This window comes from Salvelinus sp. IW2-2015, linkage group LG16, assembly GCF_002910315.2.
Source record: "Salvelinus sp. IW2-2015 linkage group LG16, ASM291031v2, whole genome shotgun sequence".
In the NCBI taxonomy this organism is placed as follows: domain Eukaryota; kingdom Metazoa; phylum Chordata; class Actinopteri; order Salmoniformes; family Salmonidae; genus Salvelinus; species Salvelinus sp. IW2-2015.
The window spans coordinates 26,155,103-26,178,729 of NC_036856.1; the positions used below are offsets into that span (position 1 = coordinate 26,155,103).

Sequence of the window (23,627 nt, forward strand, 5' to 3'; positions counted from 1 at the left end):
AAGCTAACAACCCAATGGCCTGTCCGAAATATGAACGGACAAATACAACAATCAAATCAAATCAAATGTTATTTGTCACATGAGCCGAATACAACAGGTGTAGTAGACCTTACAGTGAAATGCTTACTTTCAAGCCCTTAACCAACAATGCAGTTTTAAGAAAATATGTGTTAAGTAAAAAATAGATAAGTAAAAAATACGAAATAAATGTAACAAATATTTAAAGAGCAGCAGTAAAATAACAAATCCGAGGCAAAATACAGGGGATACCGGTACAGAGTCAATGTGCGGGGGCACCGGTTACTTGAGGTAATTGAGGTAGAGTTAAAGTGACTATGCATGGATAATAAAAAGAGAATAGCAGCAAAATCTAAACACAATCATTGTAACTACACACACGCTAAAGTACAAATAGTTCACATATTTTCACTGGGAAAGGCACTTTATAAACTTACATGGAAAACTCACTGTAAAATTATTTGTAAGCAAAACACAGGCTATAACACCTGCCCATAAACACACACCTAATGACTTACGCCATTAAACACTGCACCATAAACACACACCTAATGACTTACGACATTAAACACTGCATCATAAACACACACCTAATGACTTATGACATTAAACACTGCATCATAAACACACACCTAATGACTTACGACATTAAACACTGCATCATAAACATAACACATACTTGCGATCCTGCATGACCACAAGGACACAACCACAATTATTGGACCGCAAACACAACCACAAACACAAGACCACAAACACTGAACAGAAAACGCACAACCACTACCACAAGCAGACAGGACCAAAGTTCAACTACCAGTATGACCTTATGAAGAGTGTGAATCAGGCTGGATGGGCATCCCCAGTCAAGACAGAGTGCCTCTTATCTTCCCCCTAGGACGTAGCCTCTCCCCTCCACAGATAAATAACGCCTCCTGACTCCTCCTGACTATCCCAGAGAGGAGCTGGTCCCCAGAGACCCCCAGCCCACTCACATCACATCACCTCCACACACCGCAATACAACACTCACACACCATGAAAGAAACGGAGAGGAAACCTGGGAGCCTAGGGAGAGATAGAGAGAGAAAAGGGAGGAGGGAGAAGTAAGTGGGAGACCCAGGACACCAGAGGATGAATATGGGGGAGGAGAAGGGAAGAGAAAGGTGGTCAACTTTGAGGGGATTGCAGCATCAGGAGATAGAGGTGGTTATGCAATCACTATCAATATTCAGTTCAATGGGAAACACATTGTTGTACAGTAGTAGTGCATAGCTATGGAGATGCACTTGTCATTATCTCCCAGGCCTCTGGGCTAACAGTGTGTTAACGCGCGCTAATGAAGTGAGGAGCCCAGACACTGAACAACGAGCAGTCAAACCTCTGGCTCTTTAATGATATGTAAACAGAGGGGCTAGGCTGGTTCAGATGAAAGAGCCAGGGTGAGGAGTGTACTCTCTCCCCCTGGGACTGGAGGGGAGGGAGACAATAGGGATGTTTGGTGTGTATGTTAACTGGAGGTCAACACAGTTTTATCACAACAACATTATGAGCCCTGAGAGAGAGGAGCAGATGAGGAGAACAGAACACACAAAAACACATGCAGCTGTTATTATGGGTGCTGCAATATCTAACCATATTTAGGAAAACATACAGTATAGTCACTCTGTGTATACAGTGGGTGAGGAAGTCTCTCTGCTCTTACAGTAGAGAGACTGAGAGACATTTAGAGAGACATTTACACACTCCTCTTCAAGTGTGTAAATGCATGTTGGGGTTTTCAGTGTTTCTGCTACCTGTTCTTGATGTGAGCCTCCATCTCTCCTTGAGGCAGGGTGTCTGTGCAGTGGGCTAAGGTGTGTTGGGCTAATATGTTATTACAGTAGATAGTGGGTTACGGTGTGCTGGGGTAATATGTTATTACAGTAGATATTGTGTTAGGGTGTGTTGGGGTAATATGTTATTACAGTAGATATTGTGTTAGGGTGTGTTGGGGTAATNTACAGTAGATATTGTGTTAGGGTGTGTTGGGGTAATATGTTATTACAGTAGATATTGTGTTAGGGTGTGTTGGGGTAATATGTTATTACAGTAGAAATGTTATTCCAGTACATAGTGGGTTAGGGTGTGTTTGGGTACGGGACCTACCTGTTCTTGATGTGAGCCCCCAACTCTCCTCGGGGCAGTGTATCGGTGCAGTGGTCAGAGAAGGGGCAGGCCACAGCCAGCTTGTCCAGTAGCTTGTGCACCAGCAGGCTGGATTTGCGGCAGTTCTGCAGCATGAGATGGGTGCGGTCCACGGGGCAGAAGTCACTCTCCAGCAGGAAGCTGGTCAGACACTCCTGGCAGTAGGTGTGTCCGCAGGGCGTGTCCAGCGGCCTGATGAGTGGCTGCAGACAGATATGACACATGAGGTCATCGTCCACCTCGTCTCGGTACAGGTACTCATGATTCTCCTCTATCAGGTGTCTCTGGCCGCACGTCTGGCACAGGTCAGGGGGAGGTGACTCCAGTCCGCCGTAGCCAATCATGGCAGGTGGTGGTGGTCGTGGTGGTGGTGGTCGTGGTGGGGGTGGTTGTGGTGGGGGTGATGATGCCATGGCAATCTCAGGCACCTCAGGCACCTCCTCCTGGCTACTCATGAAGAGGGCGGGCCTAAGTTTGGCCGAGGGAGGCTTGGTTTGGTGCTGTGGGGGATCAGGTGAATTTCACTGAATGTAGAGGTCCATGGAGCTGTATAGAGAGACAGAGAGCGGCATTGATATTGTTTCAAGCTGGAAGCTGTTCATAATCTTAGTATTCTGTGAGATGAGCTAGAGAACTTGCTGTTGCATATGAACATAAGCAGGCAGGCAGACACACACACACACAGACACACACAGACACACACACAAACACACACACACACACACACACACACACACACACACACACACACACACACACACACACACACACACACACACACACACACACACACACACACACACACACACAAAGCAGTGAAATACTGAGCAGCAATCCAGCCACTGTGAGAATAGCATCAGAACTAATGACTCTTTTCTCATTTCACTCCTTTTGATGTCGATGTTTCTCTTCTGGCAGAGAAGACTGATATCCAACTACTGAGAAACTCATTTTCTCTCTGGCTACAGAAACATCAATACTCCTTATCCCAACACCAAACACACAGAGAGAGAAATAATCTATGGCACACACTTTACTGTCTGCAGCTATTCAGATTCAATACATGTGTACCGTGTGGGACATACAGAAACAGGACCGTAATTTGATCACTCTTTGCTGAGAATGTTCCTGCACAGCAGGAAATGCAAACTTGTAGTGTATTTGAGCTTTAAAAAGGCTTCTAAAGTTTGTAATTTCCACTTTAAAACGTCCGACATTAAAAATGTATCAACCCCTGAAGAACATTTCCATTAATTATAATCCACATAATAATCCACATTTCCCATTGCTGCAGAACCATTTTCCTGCTGTAGCAAACTGGCTTAAATTAAGATCTCTCACGGATTCCCCTTGTACTGCTCCTCATTCCGTGCACCAGTCTTGGAGGTCTACGTCACCGGCCTCTAGGCGTCACTGAACTGTCTCATTACGCACACCTGATTCCAATTCCCCTGATTAGTAGTTGTATATATGTGCCCTTTGTTCACCATTGTCTTGTCGGTTATTGTTCCCATGTCCGTTGGTCTTGTGAGTACCTGTGCTTTGTTGTTTCGGCTTTCGTGCTGCGTGTATTGTGCACTTGTTATTACGGATCTCGTCCCATGTATTGTTGTGCATTGGTTATTACGGGTCTCACCCCGCCTAGTGTATTGCGGGTCTCATCCCTTGTATTTATTAGCGGTTTTACCTCGCTCTTTTGTTTGGGTCACATCCGTGTGTTTTTGTATATGTGTTTGTTTTGGGCTTCGTCCCTGTGCCTTTTCATGGCATGTTGTATTTTTGGTGGAGTATTAAAACCCCCTATTACGTATTCCTGCGCCTGTCTCCAATCATTTATACAACGTGACAAGATCCTACATCTGAAATATATACAGTTTCAAATACCTCTCAAAATACACTGTGTGTACCTTTAAACAGTATGCCATGTTCATGAGAGGTAGGTTGGGACTGTAGTATCACTACGTCAACTCTGAGACAGGCGGTTTCCCCTGGCACACCATCCTGAACAGATGGCCAGAGACGACTGGCATTCAAGGACTACGTCACCCTGGCAACAGCCATCTTTTTGGCACCCTTATGGCCCATTTTTCTGAAGCAACTCCTGATTGGCTATCACTTTGGCTGATGATGTTATAGATAATCCGACAGGACATTGACTGACATCAACTAACCTTATTGGGTTTCAATTCACTGAGCATCAATGTAGTGTACTGTAATGGACATTGACTAATCAAGCACAAAGTATGTCATATAAGAGAGAACCTTTTCTATAGTGTGTGATGTTCTCTATAACCTATAGTACACCTCTCCATCTGTGTGTGTGGTTGGCAGTCATGTGAGAACCCAGCAGGTACTGAGACAGTTTCCATGACACGCTCCATAGCCTTCCAAAGGGGATATACYTGACTGTCACAGAGGTCATTCAGTACCTGAGCTGAAGCACATACACACGTCCACACCAATGACTGTAAATGGTGCACATACTGTACACTAACAGGCATGCCCACAAACATAGACGTGCCCACACGTGCCTATACTGTACACACCCAGACATACACACTCGCACATAAACATGGACAGAGTACACATCACCTAGTTGTAAACACACACACACAGGCCTTAGCCTACATAAGAGGGAGAGTTGTGAGTTCTGACTGTTTGCTGTGTGTGTCTGGGAGGAGGACTGTGGTAATAACAGAAGCTGAACCAGACTATAACAAAGCTGGAGCTCCCGCGGTGGGCCGCTGTGAGCTCCCGGGGTGGGCCCTGCTACTCTCAGGTACCTGCTATGGAGAAGACCAGCCATGTCCTGCTCTTCTTCACTCTCCCTCTATCTGTCTCTACCTCTATCTGTCTCTACCTCTCTCTGTCTCTCCCTCTCTCCGTCTCTCTTTGTCTCTCCCTTTCTCTCTCGGTCTCTCCCTCTCTCCGTCTCTCTCTATCCGTCTCTCTGTCTCTCCGTATCTCTCTCTCTCTCTCTCCCTCTCTCTGTCCCTGTCTCTCCCTCTCCCTCTCTATGTCTCTCCCTCTCGCTGTCTCTGTCTCTCCCTCTTTCTGTCTTTCCCTCTTTCTGTCTTTCCCTCTCTCTGTCTATCTCTCTCGCTGTCTCTGCCTCTCTCTGTCTCTCTCTCCCTCTCTCAATCTCTCCCTCTCTCTGTCCCGGTCTCTCCCTTTCTCCGTCTCCCTCTCTCCCTCTCTCCGTCTCTCCCTGTCTCTGTCTCCATCTCTCTGTCTCTCCATCTCTCCCTGTCTCCCTGTCTCCGTCTCTCCCTGTTTCCGTCTCTCCCTGTCTCCGTCTCTTCGTCTTTCCGCCTCTCCGTCTCTCCCTATCTGCCTTCTCCCTGTCTCCGTCTCTTCGTCTTTCCGCCTCTCCGTCTCTCCCTATCTCCTTCTCTCCCTGTCTCCGTCTCTTCGTCTTTCGCCTTCCGTCTCTCTCTGTCTCCCTGTCTCCGTCTCTCCCTGTCTCCATCTCTCCGTCTCTCCCTGTCGCTGTCTCCATCTTTCTGTCTCTCTGTCTCTCCCTGTCTCCGTCTCTCCGTCTCTCCCTGTTTCAGTCTCTCCCTGTCTCCATCTCTCTGTCTCTGTCTCTCCCTGTCTCCGTCTCTTCGTCCTTCCGCCTCTCCGTCTCTCCCTGTCTCCGTCTTCTTTGTGGATCTGTGTAATCTGAGGGAAAAAAGTGCCTCTAATATGGTCATACATTTGGCAGGAGGTTAGGAAGTGCATTTTGGCCTTGATAGTTTGCTCTGTTTCGCTCTGTTTTATTTGTAAATTATTTCCAATATGTCAAGTAATTATCTTTTTATTTTCTCATTATTTGGTTGGGTCTAATTGTGTTGTTGTCCTGGGGCTCTGTGGGGTCTGTTTGTGTTTGTGAACAGAGCCCCAGGGCCAACTTGCTTCGGGGGCTCTTCTCCAGGTTAATTTCTCTGTAGGTGATGGCTTTGTTATGGAAAGTTTGGGAATCGCTTCATTTTAGATTGTTATAGAATTTAACGGCTCTTTTCTGGATTTTGATCATTAACAGGTATCGGCCTAATTCTGCTCTGCATGCATTATTTGGTGTTTTACTTTGTGCAAAGAGGATATTTTTTGCAGAATTCTACATGCAGATTCTCAATTTGGTGTTTTTCCATTTTGTGAATTCTTGGTTGGTGAGCGGACCCCAGACCTCACAACCATGAAGGGCAATGGGTTTCCATAACTGATTCAAGTCTTTTTAGCCAGATCCTAATTGGTATGTTGAATTGTTGATGGCATAGTTCCTTTTGATGGCATAGAAGGCTCTTCTTGTCTTTCAGATTGTTCACAGCTTTGTGGAAGTTACCTGTAGCGCGGCTTTTTAGGTCATGGTATGTATCGTTTTTGTGTGCTCTAAGGCATGGGTGTCTAGATGGAATTTATATTTGTGGTCCTGGCAACTGGACAWTTTTTTGTAACACCATTATTTTTGTCTTACTGAGATTTACTGTCAGGGCCCAGGTCTGACAGAATCTGTGCAGAAGATCTATGTGCTGCTGTAGGCCCTGGGGTCATAAGCACCAGATCATCAGCAAACAGTAGGCATTTGACTTTAGATTCTAGTAGGGTGAGGCTGGGTGCTGCAGACTGTTCTAGTGCCCTCGCCAATTCGATGATATATATGTTGAAGAGGGTGTGGCTTAAGCTGCATCTCTGTCTCAGACCCCGGCTCTGTGGAATGAAATGTGTGAGTTTTTTGCCAATTTTAACCGCACACTTGTTGTTTGTGTACATGGATTTTGTAATGTTGTATGTTTCCCCCCAACACCACTTTCCATCAATTTGTATAGCAGGCCCTCATGCCAAATTGAGTCGAAAGCTTTTTTGAAATCAACAATGCATGAGAAGACTTTGCCTTTGTTTTTGGTTTGTTTTTTTGTCAATTAGGGTGTGCAGGGTGAATACGTGGTCTGTCGTATGGTAATTTGGTAAATAGCCAATTTGACATTTGCTCAGTATATTGCTTTCACTGAGGAAATGTATGAGTCTGCTTTTAATGATAATGCAGAGGATTTTCCCAAGGTTGCTGTTGACGCATATCCTGCGGTAGTTATTGGTGTCAAATGTGTCTCCACTTTTGTGGATTGGGGTGATCAGTCCTTGGTTCCAAATAATGGGGAATATGCCAGAGCTGAGGGTGATGTTAAAGAGTTAAAGTATAGTCAATTGGAATTTGTGGTCTGTATAATTTATCATTTATTTAGGATACCATCAATCCCACAGGCCTTTTTGGGTTGGAGGGTTTATATTTTGTCCTGTAGTTCATTCAATGTGTTTGGAGAATCTAATGGGTTCTGGTAGTCTTTAATAGTTGATTCTAAGATTTGTATTTGATCATGTATATGTTTTTGCTGTTTGTTCCTTGTTCCTTGTTATAGAGCCAAAATGATTGGGGAAGTGATTTATCCATACATCTCCGTTTTGGATATATAACTCTTCATTTTGTTATTTGTTTAGTGTTTTTCCAGAAGTGGTTAGAGTCTATGGATTCTTCAATTACATTGAACTTATTTCTGACTTGCTGTTCCTTCTTTTTCCGTAGTGTATTTCTGTATTGTTTTAGTGATTCACCATAGTGAAGGTGTTAGTTGGAGAAGTTTCTCAATTTCCTTCTCAGGTTTTTGCATTCTTCATCAAACCAATTGTCATTGTTGTTAATTTTCTTAGGTTGTCTGCTTGACATTTTTAGATTTGATAGTGAAGCTGAAAGGTCAAATATACTCTTTAGATTTTCTACTGGCAAGTTTACACTTTCACTATTAGAGTGAAACATTTTGTCCAGGAAATTGTCTGGAAGGGATTGAATTTGTTTTTGACCAATTGTTTTTTTGGTAGATTTCCACACTACTTTCCTTCCTGCTATAGCATTTCTTAATATTATTCAGTTCCCTTGGCATTGATGCCTCATGATTGAGCAAAGCTCTGTTCAAGTAGAGTGTGATTTTGCTGTGGTCTGATAGGGGTGCCAATGGACTAACTGTGAACGTTGTAAGATACTCTGGGTTGAGGTCAGTGATAAAGTAGTCTAMRGTACTACTGCCAAGAGATGAGCTATATGTGTACCTACCATAGGAATCCCCTCGAAGCCTACCATTGACTATGTACATACCAAGCGTGCAACAGAGCTGCAGGAGTTGTGACCCGTTTTTGTTGGTTATGTTGTCATGGTAGTGTCTATGGGGGCATGTGTGGGAGGGAATGCTTTCACCTCCAGGTAGGTGTTTGTCCCCCTGTGTGCTGAGGGTGTCAGGTTCTTATCCAGTTCTGGCATTTAGGTGGCCACAGACTAGTACATGTCCCTGGGCCTGGAAATTGTTGATCTCCCCCTCTAGGATGGAGAAGCTGTCATCGTTTAAGTATGGGGATATAGGTAGCACACATGAGGACATTTTTCTCTGTTGAGATTATTTCCTTATTAATTTCTAGCCAGATGTAAAATGTTCCTGTTTTGACTAATTTAATAGAGTGGGTTAGGTCTGCTCTATATCAAATTAGCATACCCCCTGAGTCTCTCCCCTGTTTCAGACCTGTTAGTTTGGTGGATGGGACTACCAGCTCTCTAACCTAGAGGGCAACCAGTGGGTCCGTCTCCTTTATTCCATGTTTCTTGTAGTATGACAATGTCTGTATTTCAAATTTCTTTGATGAAGTCTGTGTTCCTGCTCTTCAGGCTAAAGGCAGATGACCTCAGACCTTGTATATTCCAGGATGAGATAGTAAAAGCTTTGTGTTCCATAGTGTCTAGTGTTGTTTTTGTGTGGTTTAGGCCTGGACCATCACAGTAGGTCTGAGCAGAGCATGTTGAGCATCTGATACATACCTCTTAGGTCGCAGGATGGGGCTTGGGTGGGTGTAATAGTGGGGGTTGGGCCTATTGCTCTGCTCACGGCCTGGGCATATGTCCTACTGTCATGTTGAGGTCCTTGCCGCAGGGGCTGGGGGCATGGGGTGGGCAGAAGGGGCATAGGTCTGATATGGGGGGCCTACAGTATATAGAGTGTGGCCAGGGTTTGCTTGGGGTTGTCTTAGCTGGTTGGGGTGTGGCTGGTGATGCTGTGGTCTGGGTGTAGGTCCTCTTGGCGTGGGTGCAGGTCCTTCAGGAGGGGTCTTGCAGGTCTGGGAGGGTGTTTCGCTGGTCTGGGCGGGGTGTCCATTGCTCTTTTGCTCCTGTGTGAGTTGCTAGGGCTATGGTTGAGGGTGACGTCCTTCAGGGTCCTTGCAAAAGTTGGGATTGCTGCCTTGTAGAGGTGGACCTGGTCATAAAGGTTGTTCAAGTCCAGGGTGGAGTGGTGTGCCAAGTAGACATTAAGTTTTGAGCCCAAATCTTGTGTAATGCTTGCATTCACCCACTGTATAGTGGCAGGGTGAACGTCTTTCATGGTAGCAGTGTGGCGATAACCACTTGTGCGTTGGGGAAAGTGAGTGCTGTGGCCACCCGTTCCTGTTGGGCCCTCAGGTCATTTGTACCTTTGTGAATTATGTGGCTGGGTGACCCTAGTCTGTCCTCTGACAACAGCTCCAGGGCATGCCTAGTGTTTGGGCACCAGAGTTTAGCCACTTTGTGTTTGGGAAAAAGTTTATCCTCTTGTATGTATTTGCCATTTGAGTCAATGAGGAGCACAATCTCTGGCTTTTGTGTGTTCTCAGTGGATGTGTTGGGGTTGTCAAGAGAGCTATCAGTGGAGCTGACAGGGGGGCTGTTAGGAGGGGGTGGGGTCTGTTGGGTTGGTGGGTCCTGTGGTATCTGTCCCGTTGAGGTTGTGGTCCGGGTCTGAGGTGGGCTGTTCTGCTGGCTTCTCTGGGGGAGTGTCCTGCTCTCTGTCACACCACAGCTTAGTCACCTCCTCCTTCAGTGCCATGTGTGCCTATTTAAGTTGTCTCACCTCAGTCCGTAGAGCAGCCATCTCTCTCAGACAGCCGTCCAGCTCCACCTTCTGCCCTCCGGGTCTTGTTGGGGGGTGTTGCTGTGCTGGTCTGTTTTGTGGGTTTGTTCTGTTTGGATTGTGTGGACTAACTCTCTGAGCTCCACCATGTCTCTCTCCAGCTCTGTGAATTTATCCCCCTCAATGATGGAGGAGCAGTGCAGTTGTGGGACCTGGGTGGGTTCAGTGCTGGGGGGGTGACTATCCTCGTCTGCAGGACAGTTTGAAGAGGTGTGATCAGACTCACTCAGGATGGTGAAGTCGTCACAGAGAGAGATCTTTTCTTGCTGTGCTCTCTCTTTGATCCTGTAAAAGTCCTGCTGGAACTGCATGAGGATGCCCTGCACCATTACTGCCTCAGAATTGTACACGTTGACAGAGGTTGTTTAAATTTCCTCAATGTCTAGTATTCTAGAGTTTCCACCCTGGGCCAATACCCTCTCTCTTGACATAGGGGTAGTGTGCTCTTATAGCACTGCGCCATGCCAGGGGATGGTCTGTGTGGGAAATGATGTTGCTTACATTCCCCTCTTTGTAGCAGTCAGCAAATAGTGTCTCTGGATTGTCCTTGAGGAGTTTGTTTGTACTTATTCCTTGCAGTGTTTTTTTAATATCCATGGGGTACTGTATTGTAATGACCTCTCCACAGGGATAAGCCATTAAAGCTGCAGCCAGGTCATTTCTGTCCTAGCAGCTTGGTAGCTCAGTAGCCTTATTTATTAAGCTTTATATAACAAAATTATGTAGAGATTATTGTCTTTTACTTTGTGGCTTCCGAAGTGGGTTTAGGCTGAACATTACTCAGTGTTGTGTTGGATGGTATTTCCAGGTTCCGCTGTGTTTCTTCTGCAGGGTTTGGTTTGTTATACGTTTTTTCTTTATAGTCCTTCGTAGTAATAGTCCATTCAGGTAGTTTGGTCCAAAATCAAGGTTTTAGGCATGGAATTTTGATTTGGATTGAAGATGTTGAGGTAAAAAATTCAAGTTTATCTACATTAACTGACCAGGTGAATCCAGGTAAAGCTATGATCCCTTATTGATGTCACTTGTTTATCCAACTCTAATTAAAACATTTTGCAGAACTCAGAAGAACTCACTCTCTCACTCTCTCTCGCGAAGACGCAGGTTAAGAAGAAGAGTACAATATAGAGGTAATAGAATGTATACATGTTTAATATATGTGTGGTCTATACAGACAACGGCAGCAGAACAATCAGTCACAGAGTCCTCTGCAGTATCTGGAACTCATTAACCAAAGCAATGCCTTTGTGTAATAAAACAGTAAAATCTCAGAGGTTTACATTCACACACACACACACACACACACAACAGCACACACACACAACACACCACACACACACACACACACACACACACACACACACACACACACACGCAACAAAGCACTCAGAGGAGACACACCCGTGCCCGGGGAACACCTCCCAGAGATCATTATCTCAGTGTTAATCCTCAGAGTGACAACATGGCGTCACAGAACCACCCCCGGGGAGCTCCAACCCACCCTGCTCTAACCTGCTCTGGAGGGAAATAGAGAGTGACACACAGCTGATGGCCATGACAGGCTGAAACGTGACCAGGCTAAAGCCCACCTCACCAGCCATCCAATAACCAGGCCTACATGATTAATAAGAAAGAGAAATTAAGCCTTTCTAAAGTATCAGTTTGATTGGACTTTCTTCATTGGCTTTTGTTCACACCACGTTTAATTAAATCATCCATTTTCTAGAGACAGTCCTTTGTGTAACCAGGGTAACCTTTGCCCAACATTCAGGGAGGAAAGACGATGAACGATGGCATAAGGAAACCATTAAATGTAGACAGAGGCCAGAACCACTCACACGAGACTTAATCCAATGACTCATGAATACAAACGGCTCACATACCGTACACATTACACAGACAATCATACAATGCACAAACAGTCTCACACACACATTGGTCAGTGTGTATCTCCAATGACCGTGTGATACAGTGTGAGTTGATGAGTTAGTAATGATACAACCCAGTGCTTACTCAGCTCTTTTCCTTATGGCTCTGGTTGAAAAACAACCTTTTGACAAGTTAAGTGTGTTACTGTCAGCATTTAAATGTCTGCAGTATATCAGTGTGTAGCTCTGTAAATTTGTCCCATACTCCTATGATAATGTAAACTAATGCAGCTAATGCACATCCTGCTAGCACAACAAAAGGCAGTGACACTAATCCACAAAAACCTGCGTTGACCTGACAAATCTAAACCTTTCAAAAGCACACCAATTACAGTTCCATAAAAAACACATCCTGTCCCTCACCCACGCAGAAACAAACTGTAGGCATATACAGCACATGGGGATCAGAGTATACTTTGACATGTAACTATGTGTATGTCATGTGGAATGGAACAGCATGAGTGCAATGTGCATGCTACAGTGGACATAATGAATGTCCCATTTACTGTACTGCTTCTCTACTAACCTATGCCTGGTTCTTCAAGGAGTTAACAGCTCACATAGCCAGAGTATGGTATGTTATGCCTGGTTCTTCAAGAAGTTAACAGCTCACATAGCCAGAGTATGGTATGTTATGCTTGGTTCTTCAAGMAGTTAACAGCTCACATAGCCAGAGTATGGTATGTTATGCTTGGTTCTTCAAGRAGTTAACAGCTCACATAGCCAGAGTATGGTATGTTATGCTTGGTTCTTCAAGGAGTTAACAGCTCACATAGCCAGAGTATGGTATGTTATGCTTGGTTCTTCAAGGAGTTAACAGCTCACATAGCCAGAGTATGGTATGTTATGCCTGGCCCTGCAGGTTCCCAGGCCGGTAGGTTCAGTGTGTTGTCTGAGCCAGGCAGGCAGGGCTGTTCCGACATGTTCGTCACAGGCAGAGCATTCCACAGCCCCGTGTTCCTCCTCCAAACACACATGCTCAGAGCAGCAATAACAGAGAGGGGCACCGTGGGTAATAACATAGAAACCCACTTGTGCCCCATGATGAAATCAGGTGATCATAAAGCTGATTTTTTATAAACTGTCACGTTCCTGACCTGTTTTCTCTTATTTTTGTATGTATTTAGTTGGTCAGGGCGTGAGTTGGGGTGGGCATTCTATGTTATGTGTTTCTATGTTTGTTTAAATGGGTTGCCTGATATGGTTCTCAATTAGAGGCAGGTGTTTGACATTTCCTCTGATTGAGAACCATATTAAGGAAGGATGTTCTCACTGTTTGTTTGTGGGTGATTGTATCTCGTGTCTGTATGTGTTACCACACGGGACTGTTTCGTTTGTGTAGTCTGTTCCTGTTCGTGCGTTCTTTGTGTTTATGTAAGTGCTCAAGTTCAGATCTGTCTACGTCGTTTATTTGTTTTGTAGTTTGTTAAAGTGTTTTCGTGTTACGTCTTTACTTTAATAAATATCGTTATGTCAACATTTCACGCTGCGCTTTGGTCCAATCCCTACTCCTCCTCTTCAGACGAAGACGCCCTGTCAACACACCCTGTCAACATACTCAAGGGGTTCCCAAACTTTTTTAGTACAGGACACCATTTTGATATCAGAAGATTCTCGCAAACCCAAACATATAACAAAAAATGTAATTAACAGCTAATGTTGACTTTTTTATTTGGGGCTATGGCATTCACAATTGAAAACATTCTAACAGTATTTCTGATTGTCTGTTAGAAACATGCACAGCTATGGGGGTATAAAAATGATTTCCTCTGAATCCACTGATTCAGTGGTCACTCATCTGTAGAATGTTTTTGTATTTCCCTTGTATGCTTGCATTCAGTCCGTTCACTTTCCCAAATATATCTATGACATAAGCACGGAAACACATTTTCTTTTCATTACACAGAAAGTCAACCAAGTCAGTTGTTATACATCCATTGTGAATGACAACAGCTCCTCTCTCAGTGCGAAACATCTTTCCAACTCTCCCCCTCGATAACCACCAAGCCTTGGTGTGAAATAGAACATTGTCATGTTCTGATCACCTATCTCCACATAATTTAGCAACCAGGCGCGTGTGCAGTGGATGTGGTTTGATGTAGTTTACAATCGAAGTTGCCTGCTGCAGTATATCTCAGAGTTCTGTGCTCAGATCTTTTGCCTCCAGTTGCTCTCGGTGTATCATACAATGCGTCCATATGGCAGAGGGAGACACATTAATAACTAAAGTGCAGAGGCCTGCCCGCCGTACTGCCATAGATGGAGCCTTATCTGTGCAAAAGCCCACCATTCAATCCCATGGAATCTGTTTTTTGTAAATATAGCCACGCAGCACACTGAACATCCCCTGTGCTGTTTCAAGCTCAGGAATCGAGAAACAGAACAATATGTCCTCCTGAATAGCATCTCCGACATCTATAGCGAACAAAAGTCAATGCATGGGCATCTCGGCCCTCACAGCTATCGTCCATTGGAGATCATAAGCTAGGGAGTTTGAGTTGTTCAGTCAGTTTCCTCTTGATTGCTAGCTATAGCATGAATATCTGACAAAAGTATTGATGTGGGTTTCTGTGCCTCTGCCATTGTTTTTACTATATCAATTGCGTCCGGTAATATTAAAGTCTCTGCAATAGTGTGTGGTTTCATAGCGTAGCAGGCCTAGCCATTCACGGTGGGAATGATTCAAGTGCAACAATAAAGTTTCCCATGATCTAAGGGGGCTCTCTGGTTGAATTTGATATTTTAGATTTCAAAAATTTTCATTTAGATTTTTAAGGTTAGCCACATTACAATGATTTTGAGATACAAAGMCGATATTATAAAATATACTTTCTTTTGTATATATTTAGTTTTTTCAGGATTTTGGAAATTCTCCCTCAATTTTCATATCAGGCGACCCAATGTGGGGTTGCGACCGCTAGTTTGGGAACCACTGACAAATCCTATCTACACAACCTGTCAACACTACCTGTCAACACTTTCTGTCACAAACCTGTCAACACCCTCTGTCAACACACTCTTTCAACATACTCTGTCAACAGCCTGTCAACATACCAAGTCAATACCTTGTGAACACACCCTGTCAACACATTCTGTCAACAACCTGTCAACACCCTCTGTCAACACAACCACATACTTCACTAGGGTTGCATAATTCCTGGAACTTTCAATAAATTCCCTGTTTTTCCAGAAATCCTGGTTGGAAGATTCCTGATTTCCTGCTTATTCCCTCCTGATTCCGGSAATTCTTTTGGAAAAACAGGGAATTTATTCAAAGTTTTTTTTTGCAACCCTATACTTCACACATGGTTTGGTTTGATGTGTGTACCCATATCAAGTGTATCAACCTGGACTAAGGGGTAGACATAACATAGTAAACATACCATCTCTCTCCATTTGTATGATATGTTACGTATGTATTCATTTGTGGATGTCCATCATCCATTTTATGATATTTTGTTTTGCAAATTGCAAATTGTACAATATGTTATGAATTTGCAATACGTTGTGGCTAACATTAGCAAGGTGGCTAGGTAGCTAATGCTAGCATTAGCTAAGCAGCTAGCGTAGGCTAGGCTAGGCTAGGGGTTAGGGTTCGGGGTTAAGGTTAGGGTTAAGGTAAGGGTTAAGGTTAGGAGTTAGGTTACATGTTTAGGGTTAGGGGAAGGGTTAGCTAACATGCTAAGTAGCTGCAAATTAGTAAGTAGTTGCAAAGTTTCTAAGTAGCTAAAATGCTAAAGTTGTCCTTGATGAGATTCGAACATGCAACCTTTGTGTTACCCCACCCCACCAAACCAACCAAGCAGTGGCGTGCCGTGGGCCTGGGGCCTAGGCCTTCAGTGAGGTACTACACAGTCCCACCCGAATTAATCCACCTCTTATTACCATCATTATGCCATGGCTCTAGACACTATACATTTAGACAGAAACGCAGTATAACCAGGCGTTGCGTCACCTTGAAATTGACAAATTGACATTTTTGGGTAAACAGTGTTTAACAGACAACTCAAGTTTGCAAAGCCAGTGTGGCTCCAAACACCAAATCGATCACTTGCAAATAATAGGCATTCCCAGCAGTACAGTTTGCAGTGCTTCTCGGAGCCTGTGGAAGCTAATTGACAGCGCTGTAGTTGAAACTTTGAAGTGGCGAGCGAACGAACCCCTTTCCCGCCTGTGACAGGCTTTGTGGCGTCGGGCGACCTCTCCTTACAATGTCTAACTTTTCTTGAAAAGTTCGTCTTGAAATGGCGTTATAATTTAATCCTCGACCAATCGATATCTTCTCCTCCTTCCGCCATTGTGGGTTGAAAAAACAGCTTAGTAGAACGCGAATTAATTCGTTTATCAAATTCAGTTTCCTAGATCTGCATAGACCTCGCATGGGACCTGCCTCTCAATATTGGTAATCCAATCAAAAAGACGTGGACGCACTACGCCTGCTAGCTGGCTCCTGTGTAACACTGGGACAGCCAGCAGGCGTACAATAGCCAACTCTAAAGCTGATTGGTTGACACAGAACAAATTTAATTTCCATTCACTTTAAGCTACAAGCGCCCGCACTGTTGATTCTGAAGGCCTGAGGGCAGATTTTAGACCCCTGGCAACACATGATGGCTGAATATGATTGGATAAAAGATCTAACATAAAGACCAGCCCTCCAAATCTCAACCTGGGGCTGGAAGCAGTGCAACCAAGAGGAAAGCTATGAAATGAAGAGTATAACTCTTACTCTGGGGAATAATTTAATACATATTTGTGGGAAAATATATTTAAAAAATATATATATTCTGATGATGTTTAGGCCAGCAGAGAAGGCCTTGCAGGCCCTGACGGCCCACCACTGCAACCAAGCAACCAACCAATCATGTAATCTTAATTTTTGCCTTAAGTAACCTTTTGTCTTATGTAACCATACCAAACATAACATATCATGCTAATTTGAATGTCCAGGGTTTACGTTTACAATGTCTAGTCTATGAGACCAGGCTGAAGTGTAAGCACACAAATATCAAGTGCATGTACACAACGCATGCAAATTACATGACATAACTTAAACATTCATCCCTGTAGAAGTATGTAATTGATATTTGACACTTGTGATATGAGACCTAAAGTTCATGAAGGTTAGACTATATAACATAATGTGTGTTAGTTATGTAAAATGCGTACTGTAGGAAAGTAATTGGTTCATCATTATCCAGCCAGGTGGTTGAGATCTAAGGAGCTCCAGCCTAGAGGGTACTGTGTGTACCGTGACTTCTAATACCACACTTAAACAAACAATTAGATATTAGCAAATAAGCTTCCCAGATCCAGAAATCTGTCAAACATTATTTAAGATTAAAACACAGACTATGGTAATCAATGCCCTCTCTACACCCTGTCCATCAAGTCTACTGTCTGGAACAGCAGAGCTCAGAGGACAGGAGAGAAGCAGGCAGCCAATGAGCTCAATGGAGCGGCTCTAATGGCTCAGTCTGTCTGGATCAGCACAGAGTTACACTCAGAGGCTCAAAACAGATAATATGGATAAGTTACTGTACAGACACTTAACAGAGACAGGACAAATATAGGGAAGAGAACACGTCTGACACACACACACACACACACACACCACACACACACACACAATGCAAACAACATTCAAACGACTTTCATAGATGCAAATACACAAACAGAAGTATGAGACAATAGACAAACTGTCAAGTAGACTTCTCCTACTTACTGTTAACCTTCAGAGCTGTGTAGATAGGTAGCAGTCATACATTCTGACCACAGAGTTTGTTGAAGTACTTACAGAACTCACAGAGCAACGTTCACTTCAGGCAAAGCGGCTTCACCTGGTCAGGTAATACTTAGGAAAGGGTGTAACTCTAGATCTGTCAAAGAGCCAGAGAGGGAGAGGGGGAATGGAGGGAGGGAGAGAGTATGAACTGCAGGTGAACACAATACCTGTTGATTGGCTGGTGGAGTTCAGTAAGGAAATGTCCCGGTCACAGAACCTGTTGATTGGCTGGTGGAGTTCAGTAAGGAAATGTTAGAATTCCTGGGGGAATTCTGGGATAGAGAACAGGACAGAACAGAGTCAGAGAGTTGTGGATGTGCTGTGATGACCCAGAGCCGGCTGCTAACATCTGGAAGCTGGTCCATGTGACCAGGAAGTGGCAGAGAAGGGCGGGGCCAGAGCAAAGGTAGACAGAAAAGTGGCTTAACCTGCTCTGGGAGGGAGGGAGACTGGGAGAGGCTTGGACTGTTTCCCATACAGGGATAGACAAATAGCACTGGAGGGAGGGAGAGGGCAAGAGAGGGGGAGGGAGAGCAAGGAGGAAACAAAACTAAACAACTCACAACAAACCAGACATATTTTGTTAATAGTCAGATAATGAGGGATATTCCAGATTGAATATTGTATGTGTATGTATATTACTGTAAATATTGAACACGTTCCCTGTGTATAACCATATATTTTGATACATTGAATGTTAATATTGTGAAACTATGTTATACATGTTTTACCCCTGTTTCAGGAAGTGATGTCACTGAGTACTGCCCCTWCYCCMCMCCYCCCCCMCCCCMCMCCTGGGATATGGATGCCTGATGAAGACCTAAGGGTCGAAACTTTGTTGTAAATAAATATCACCTGGGACATGAGCAGCAGTGTGCGGCGTTTTAATTTCTCTTTCCCGTATTACAGATTAATACCAGCTGTAGACTCAGCAGGACTGTGTACCACCTACACACAACACTAAAATACACAGGCACACTAGGGGCAACTATGATGGGGGTGGGGCCCACCAAAAAATCCAAACTCATCATGAAGGGCCGCAGTGGCTGACGGGTCTGCATGACCACATCCATACTGAGTGACATTTGGTTGAGGGACCCCCAAGGTCCATTTTTTTACTGGTCCCGTCCTGCAATTCTACATACAGTAGGAAGAACAAGTWTGTGAACCCTTTGGAATTATCTGGATTTCTGCATAAATTGGTCACAAAATTTGTTCTGATCTCTATCTAAGTCACAACAACAGACAATCACAGTCTGCATAAACTAATAACACATAAATTATTGTATCTTTCTTGTCTATATTGAATACATCATTCTAACATACACAGTGTAGGTTGGGAAAAGTATGTGATCCCCTAGGGTAATGTAATGCTCGGGGTGTAGTGGGTGCGAAGTCAGGCGCAGGAAGCAGAGAGTTCAGTGGTAGTGCTAATTTAATGCACAAAAACGGCAAACAATAAGTCACCCCACAAAACACAGGGCGCACACAAAACAAATGCCCCAAAACCGGGGACTGCAACAGTCTGTAACGTCCTGACCAGAGTTCTTATGTGTTTTGCTTGTTTAGTGTTGGTCAGGACGTGAGCTGGGTGGGAATTCTATGTTGTGTGTCTAGTTTGTCTGTTTCTGTGTCCAGCCTAATATGGTTCTCAATCAGAGGCAGCTGTCAATCGTTGTCCCTGATTGAGAATCATATATAGGAGGCTTGTTTTGTGTTGGGATTTGGTGGGTGATTGTTTCCTGTCTCTGTGTTTTGTCTGCACCAGATAGGGCTGTCTCGGTTTTCACATTTGTTATTTTGTTATTTGTATTAGTGTTACCGTTTATTCGTCTAATTAAACATGTTGAACACTAGCCGCGCTGCAGTTTGGTCCTCTCCTTCACCTATGGAAGAAAACCGTGACACAGTCCAGCAAAACCCACAAAATCAGAAACACGTATACCTCAAACGTGCACCCTAGTTACACAAACAATCCCGCACAAATAGCAGGCTGGCCTGCTGGGTAATATAGCCCAACTAATTAACCAAACACAAAACAGGTGAAACCAATAAACAAAAAAGGGATTAGTGGCAGCTAGTAGGCCGGTGACGACGACCGCCGAGCGCCACCCGAACAGGAAGGGGAGCCACCTTCATTAGGAACCGTGACAGGTAATGACTTCTCCAAAAGCTCATTGGAGTCAGGAGTCAGCTAACCTGGAGTACAAACTTTGAGACGAGATTGCAGATGTTGGTTAGAGCTGCCTTGCCCTATGCCCTGCCCTATAAAAAACTCTCACAAAATTTGAGTTTGCTATTTACAAGAAGCATTGCCTTGTAAACCATGCCTCGAACAAAAGAGATCTCAGAAGACCCACGATTAAGAATTGCTGACTTGCATAAAGCTGGAAAGGGTTACAAAAGTATCTCTAAAAGCCTTGATGTTCATCAGTCCATGGTAAGACAAACTGTCTATAAATGGAGAAAGTTCAGCACTGTTACTACTCTCCCTAGGAGTGGCCGTCCTGCAAAGATGACTGCAAAAGCACAGTGCAGAATGCTCAATGAGGTTAAGAAGAATCTTGGTGTCAGCTAAAGACTTAMAGAAATATCTGGAACATGCAAACATCTCTGGTGATGAGTCTACAATACGTAAAACACTAAAAAAGAATGGTGTTTATGGGAGGACACCACGGAAGAAGCCACTGTTGTCCAAAAAAAAACATTGCTGCATGTCTGAAGTTCGCAACAGAGCAGCTGGATGTTTCACAGCGCTACTGGCAACATATTCTGTGGACAGATGAAACTACAGTTGAGTTGTTTGGAAGGAACACAACAACACTGTGTGTGGAGAAAAAAAGGCACAGCACACTAACATCAAAACCTCATCCCAACTGTAAAGTATGGTGAAGGGAGCATCAATTTTAGAGCAAATATCCTGCAATTCTGTGCATTTTGCCGTGCCTTTGGCCATGTTAATTTGATATGAGTGGGGGCCACCAATGGGGGCCACCAGGAGGTCAGGGCAAGTGCCCTGCGTGCCCTGTCGGTATTCGGCCGTGATTAATACAAGTTTAGATAGATGGCTAGACTAATTTACCAATCTAAAAAATGTTGCTGGCATGGGCTAATTGAGTGACTGTCAATGACTGACACAACAAAAAAAACTGCTGATCCACACAAAATTCGAAATTGCACTTTTTGTAWTCTACTATTCTAACTCTCAACAGCAAGTTGACAGAGATTTATAGGAAGTAGATCGGGGTGCCTTGTGAGGATCAGGCGAGGAGTGGCTAATCTGCCTTTGCCATCCGTACTGTTAGCCAACATACAATCGCTGGAAAATAAGTGGAACGAACAAAAAGCACATATATCCTACCAACGGGACATTAAAAACTGTAATATCTTATGTTTCACCGAGTCGTGGATGAACAACGACATTAATAACATACACACTATCGGCAGGATAAAACAGCAGCCTCTGGTAAGACAAGGGGTGGAGGTCTATGTATATTTGTAAACAACAGCTGGTGCACGTTGATAGCAAGCTCTCCAGGCCCTGAGGCAGCAAAGCATTTCCACCCCCCCCCCTCTACGCTGCTGCTACTCTCTGTTATTATCTATGCATAGTCACTTTAATAACTCTACCTACATATACATATTACCTCAATTACCYCAACTAACCGGTGCCCCTGCACATTGACTCTGTACTTTTTTTTGTGGTATTTTCTTAAAACAGCATTGTTGGTTAATTAAGGGCTTGTAAGTAAGCAATTCACCGTAAGGTCTGCACCTGTTGTATTCGACGCATGTGACAAATACAATTTGATTTGATTTGAAGTTGAGACCCCGACTGAGTTCCTTTATTTGTTTTTGTTGGGGACCCGTTTTTGGAAATTGATCTGAAGCCATCAGTTAGTTGCCCATCCCTGCACTAGACCAACCAGAACATAATCCTATTCTAGGACATACATGGTCAGATACTACAGAGACCGACTTTGTCCTAGCATGTTCCTGCTCAAGGAAAAACATCACTTCGTAATCTAAAGCAAATTACATCGTGGCAGCTACACTAACTAGAGACAGGGGGCATTAAGGCTTAGACAACAACACCATGATGTGTGTACAACACAGATGAACACAGATATTAAACCAGGGGCTTGGACAGATTCCTGTGTCTTTGTTATGGTTTTTCTGCTTTCTGACAATAGTTCCTTTTTACAACCCACGAAGACCACATATATGTGTGTCAATGTGTACAAAACAGCTGCTATCCTACATTTTTGTTGTGGTTTCGTGCATAGCCTACATCACAGTTTTCTCTGTAAACCCAGAACATGAGCCATCTACAGCTGTTTCAGTGAGACAGACAGACAGACAGACACACACACAGACAGGCAAGTGGGTGTGTGATTCAATAAAAGTATACATGTTTTGTGCTTAAAATGACAGCAATGTGTGTATCTCTGTGTGCATGTAGGGTTATCCTGCCACACAGCACCAGTAAGTACTATGGTGGCAAATAAGTAGGACAGATGTAGTAACCCAATGGAATTTATGGCAGCATTGCTAAATCCTCCATTGAAAATCCTCCCCCATCAAAACAGACCTAATCAAAGGAAATCCTGGGGGATGTCATTCGAAAACATAATGTTAACTTTCACTGCTATGCGGATGACACACAGCTGTACATTTCAATGAAACATGGTGAAGCCCCAAAATTGCCCTCGCTAGAAGCCTGTGTTTCAGACATAAGGAAGTGGATGGCTGAAAACTTTCTACTTTTAAACTCGGACAAAACAGAGATGCTTGTTCTAGGTCCCAAGAAACAAAGAGATTTTCTGTTAAATCTGACAATTAATCTTGATGGTTGTAAAGTTGTCTCAAATAAAACTGTGAAGGACCTCGGCGTTACTCTGGACCCCGATCTCTCTTTTGACGAACATATCAAGACTGTTTCAAGGACAGCTTTTTTCCATTTACGTAACATTGCAAAAATCAGAAATTTTCTGTCCAAAAATGATGCAGAAAAATTAATCGATGCTTTTGTCACTTCTAGGTTAGACTACTGCAATGCTCTACTTTCCGGCTACCCGGATAAAGCACTAAATAAACTTCAGTTAGTGCTAAATACGGCTGCTAGAATCCTGACTAGAACCAAGAAATTTGATCATATTACTCCAGTGCTAGCTTCCCTACACTGGCTTCCTGTCTTAAGGCAAGGGCTGATTTCAAGGTTTTACTGTTAACCTATTGTAAAGGCAGTCATTGTTGTTCTCCTCCTCAGACGAGGAGGAGCATGGATCGGACCAAGATGCGGATTGGTGATTAATCATACTTTTAATGAAAACAGCAAACAAGACACTACAAAACTACAAAACAACAAACGTGTAACGGCGGTCCTCTCTCTCTTCATAAGAAGAGGAGGAGTAGTGATCGAACCAAGGCGCAGCGGGTTGTGAATACATGATGAAATTTTAATACAAGACAACGAAACAAACTATACTTGAATAAACTAACAAAATAACAAAACGAAAGTAGACAGACTTAGTACGACGAACTGACATAAAACACGCAGAACGAACGAACAAGAAAATAGCCTACACATAAATGACGAATGAACAAAAACAAGCCGAACAGTCCCGTATGGTGCGACAAAACACTGACACGGAAGACAATCACCCACAACGAACACTGTGACAACGCCTACCTAAATATGACCTTAATTAGAGGAACGCAAAACACCTGCCTCTAATTAAGAGCCATACCA

General features: G+C 43.8%; 1 protein-coding gene across 5 annotated transcripts in view; it reads right to left on the reverse strand.

Annotated features, from left to right (window-relative positions):
- The window catches only part of LOC111975781 (E3 ubiquitin-protein ligase LNX), an 80,996-nt gene extending 62,761 nt beyond the window's left edge, over positions 1 to 18,235 (reverse strand). Inside the window, exons 1-2 of one of the 5 annotated variants that reach the window (XM_070447633.1) lie at positions 18,043 to 18,231; positions 2,163 to 2,747 (exon numbers count right to left, since the gene is read on the reverse strand). In XM_070447633.1, coding sequence (XP_070303734.1) covers positions 2,163 to 2,656 — 494 coding nt within the window. In that variant the 5' untranslated portion in view covers positions 2,657 to 2,747; positions 18,043 to 18,231. Of the gene's footprint in view, positions 1 to 2,162; positions 2,748 to 17,815; positions 17,973 to 18,042 lie in introns of those variants that run through there. The other 4 variants (XM_024004363.2, XM_024004360.2, XM_024004359.2 and 1 more) reach the window with 4 other exon arrangements.
- Between the last annotated feature and the right edge of the window lie 5,392 nt (positions 18,236 to 23,627).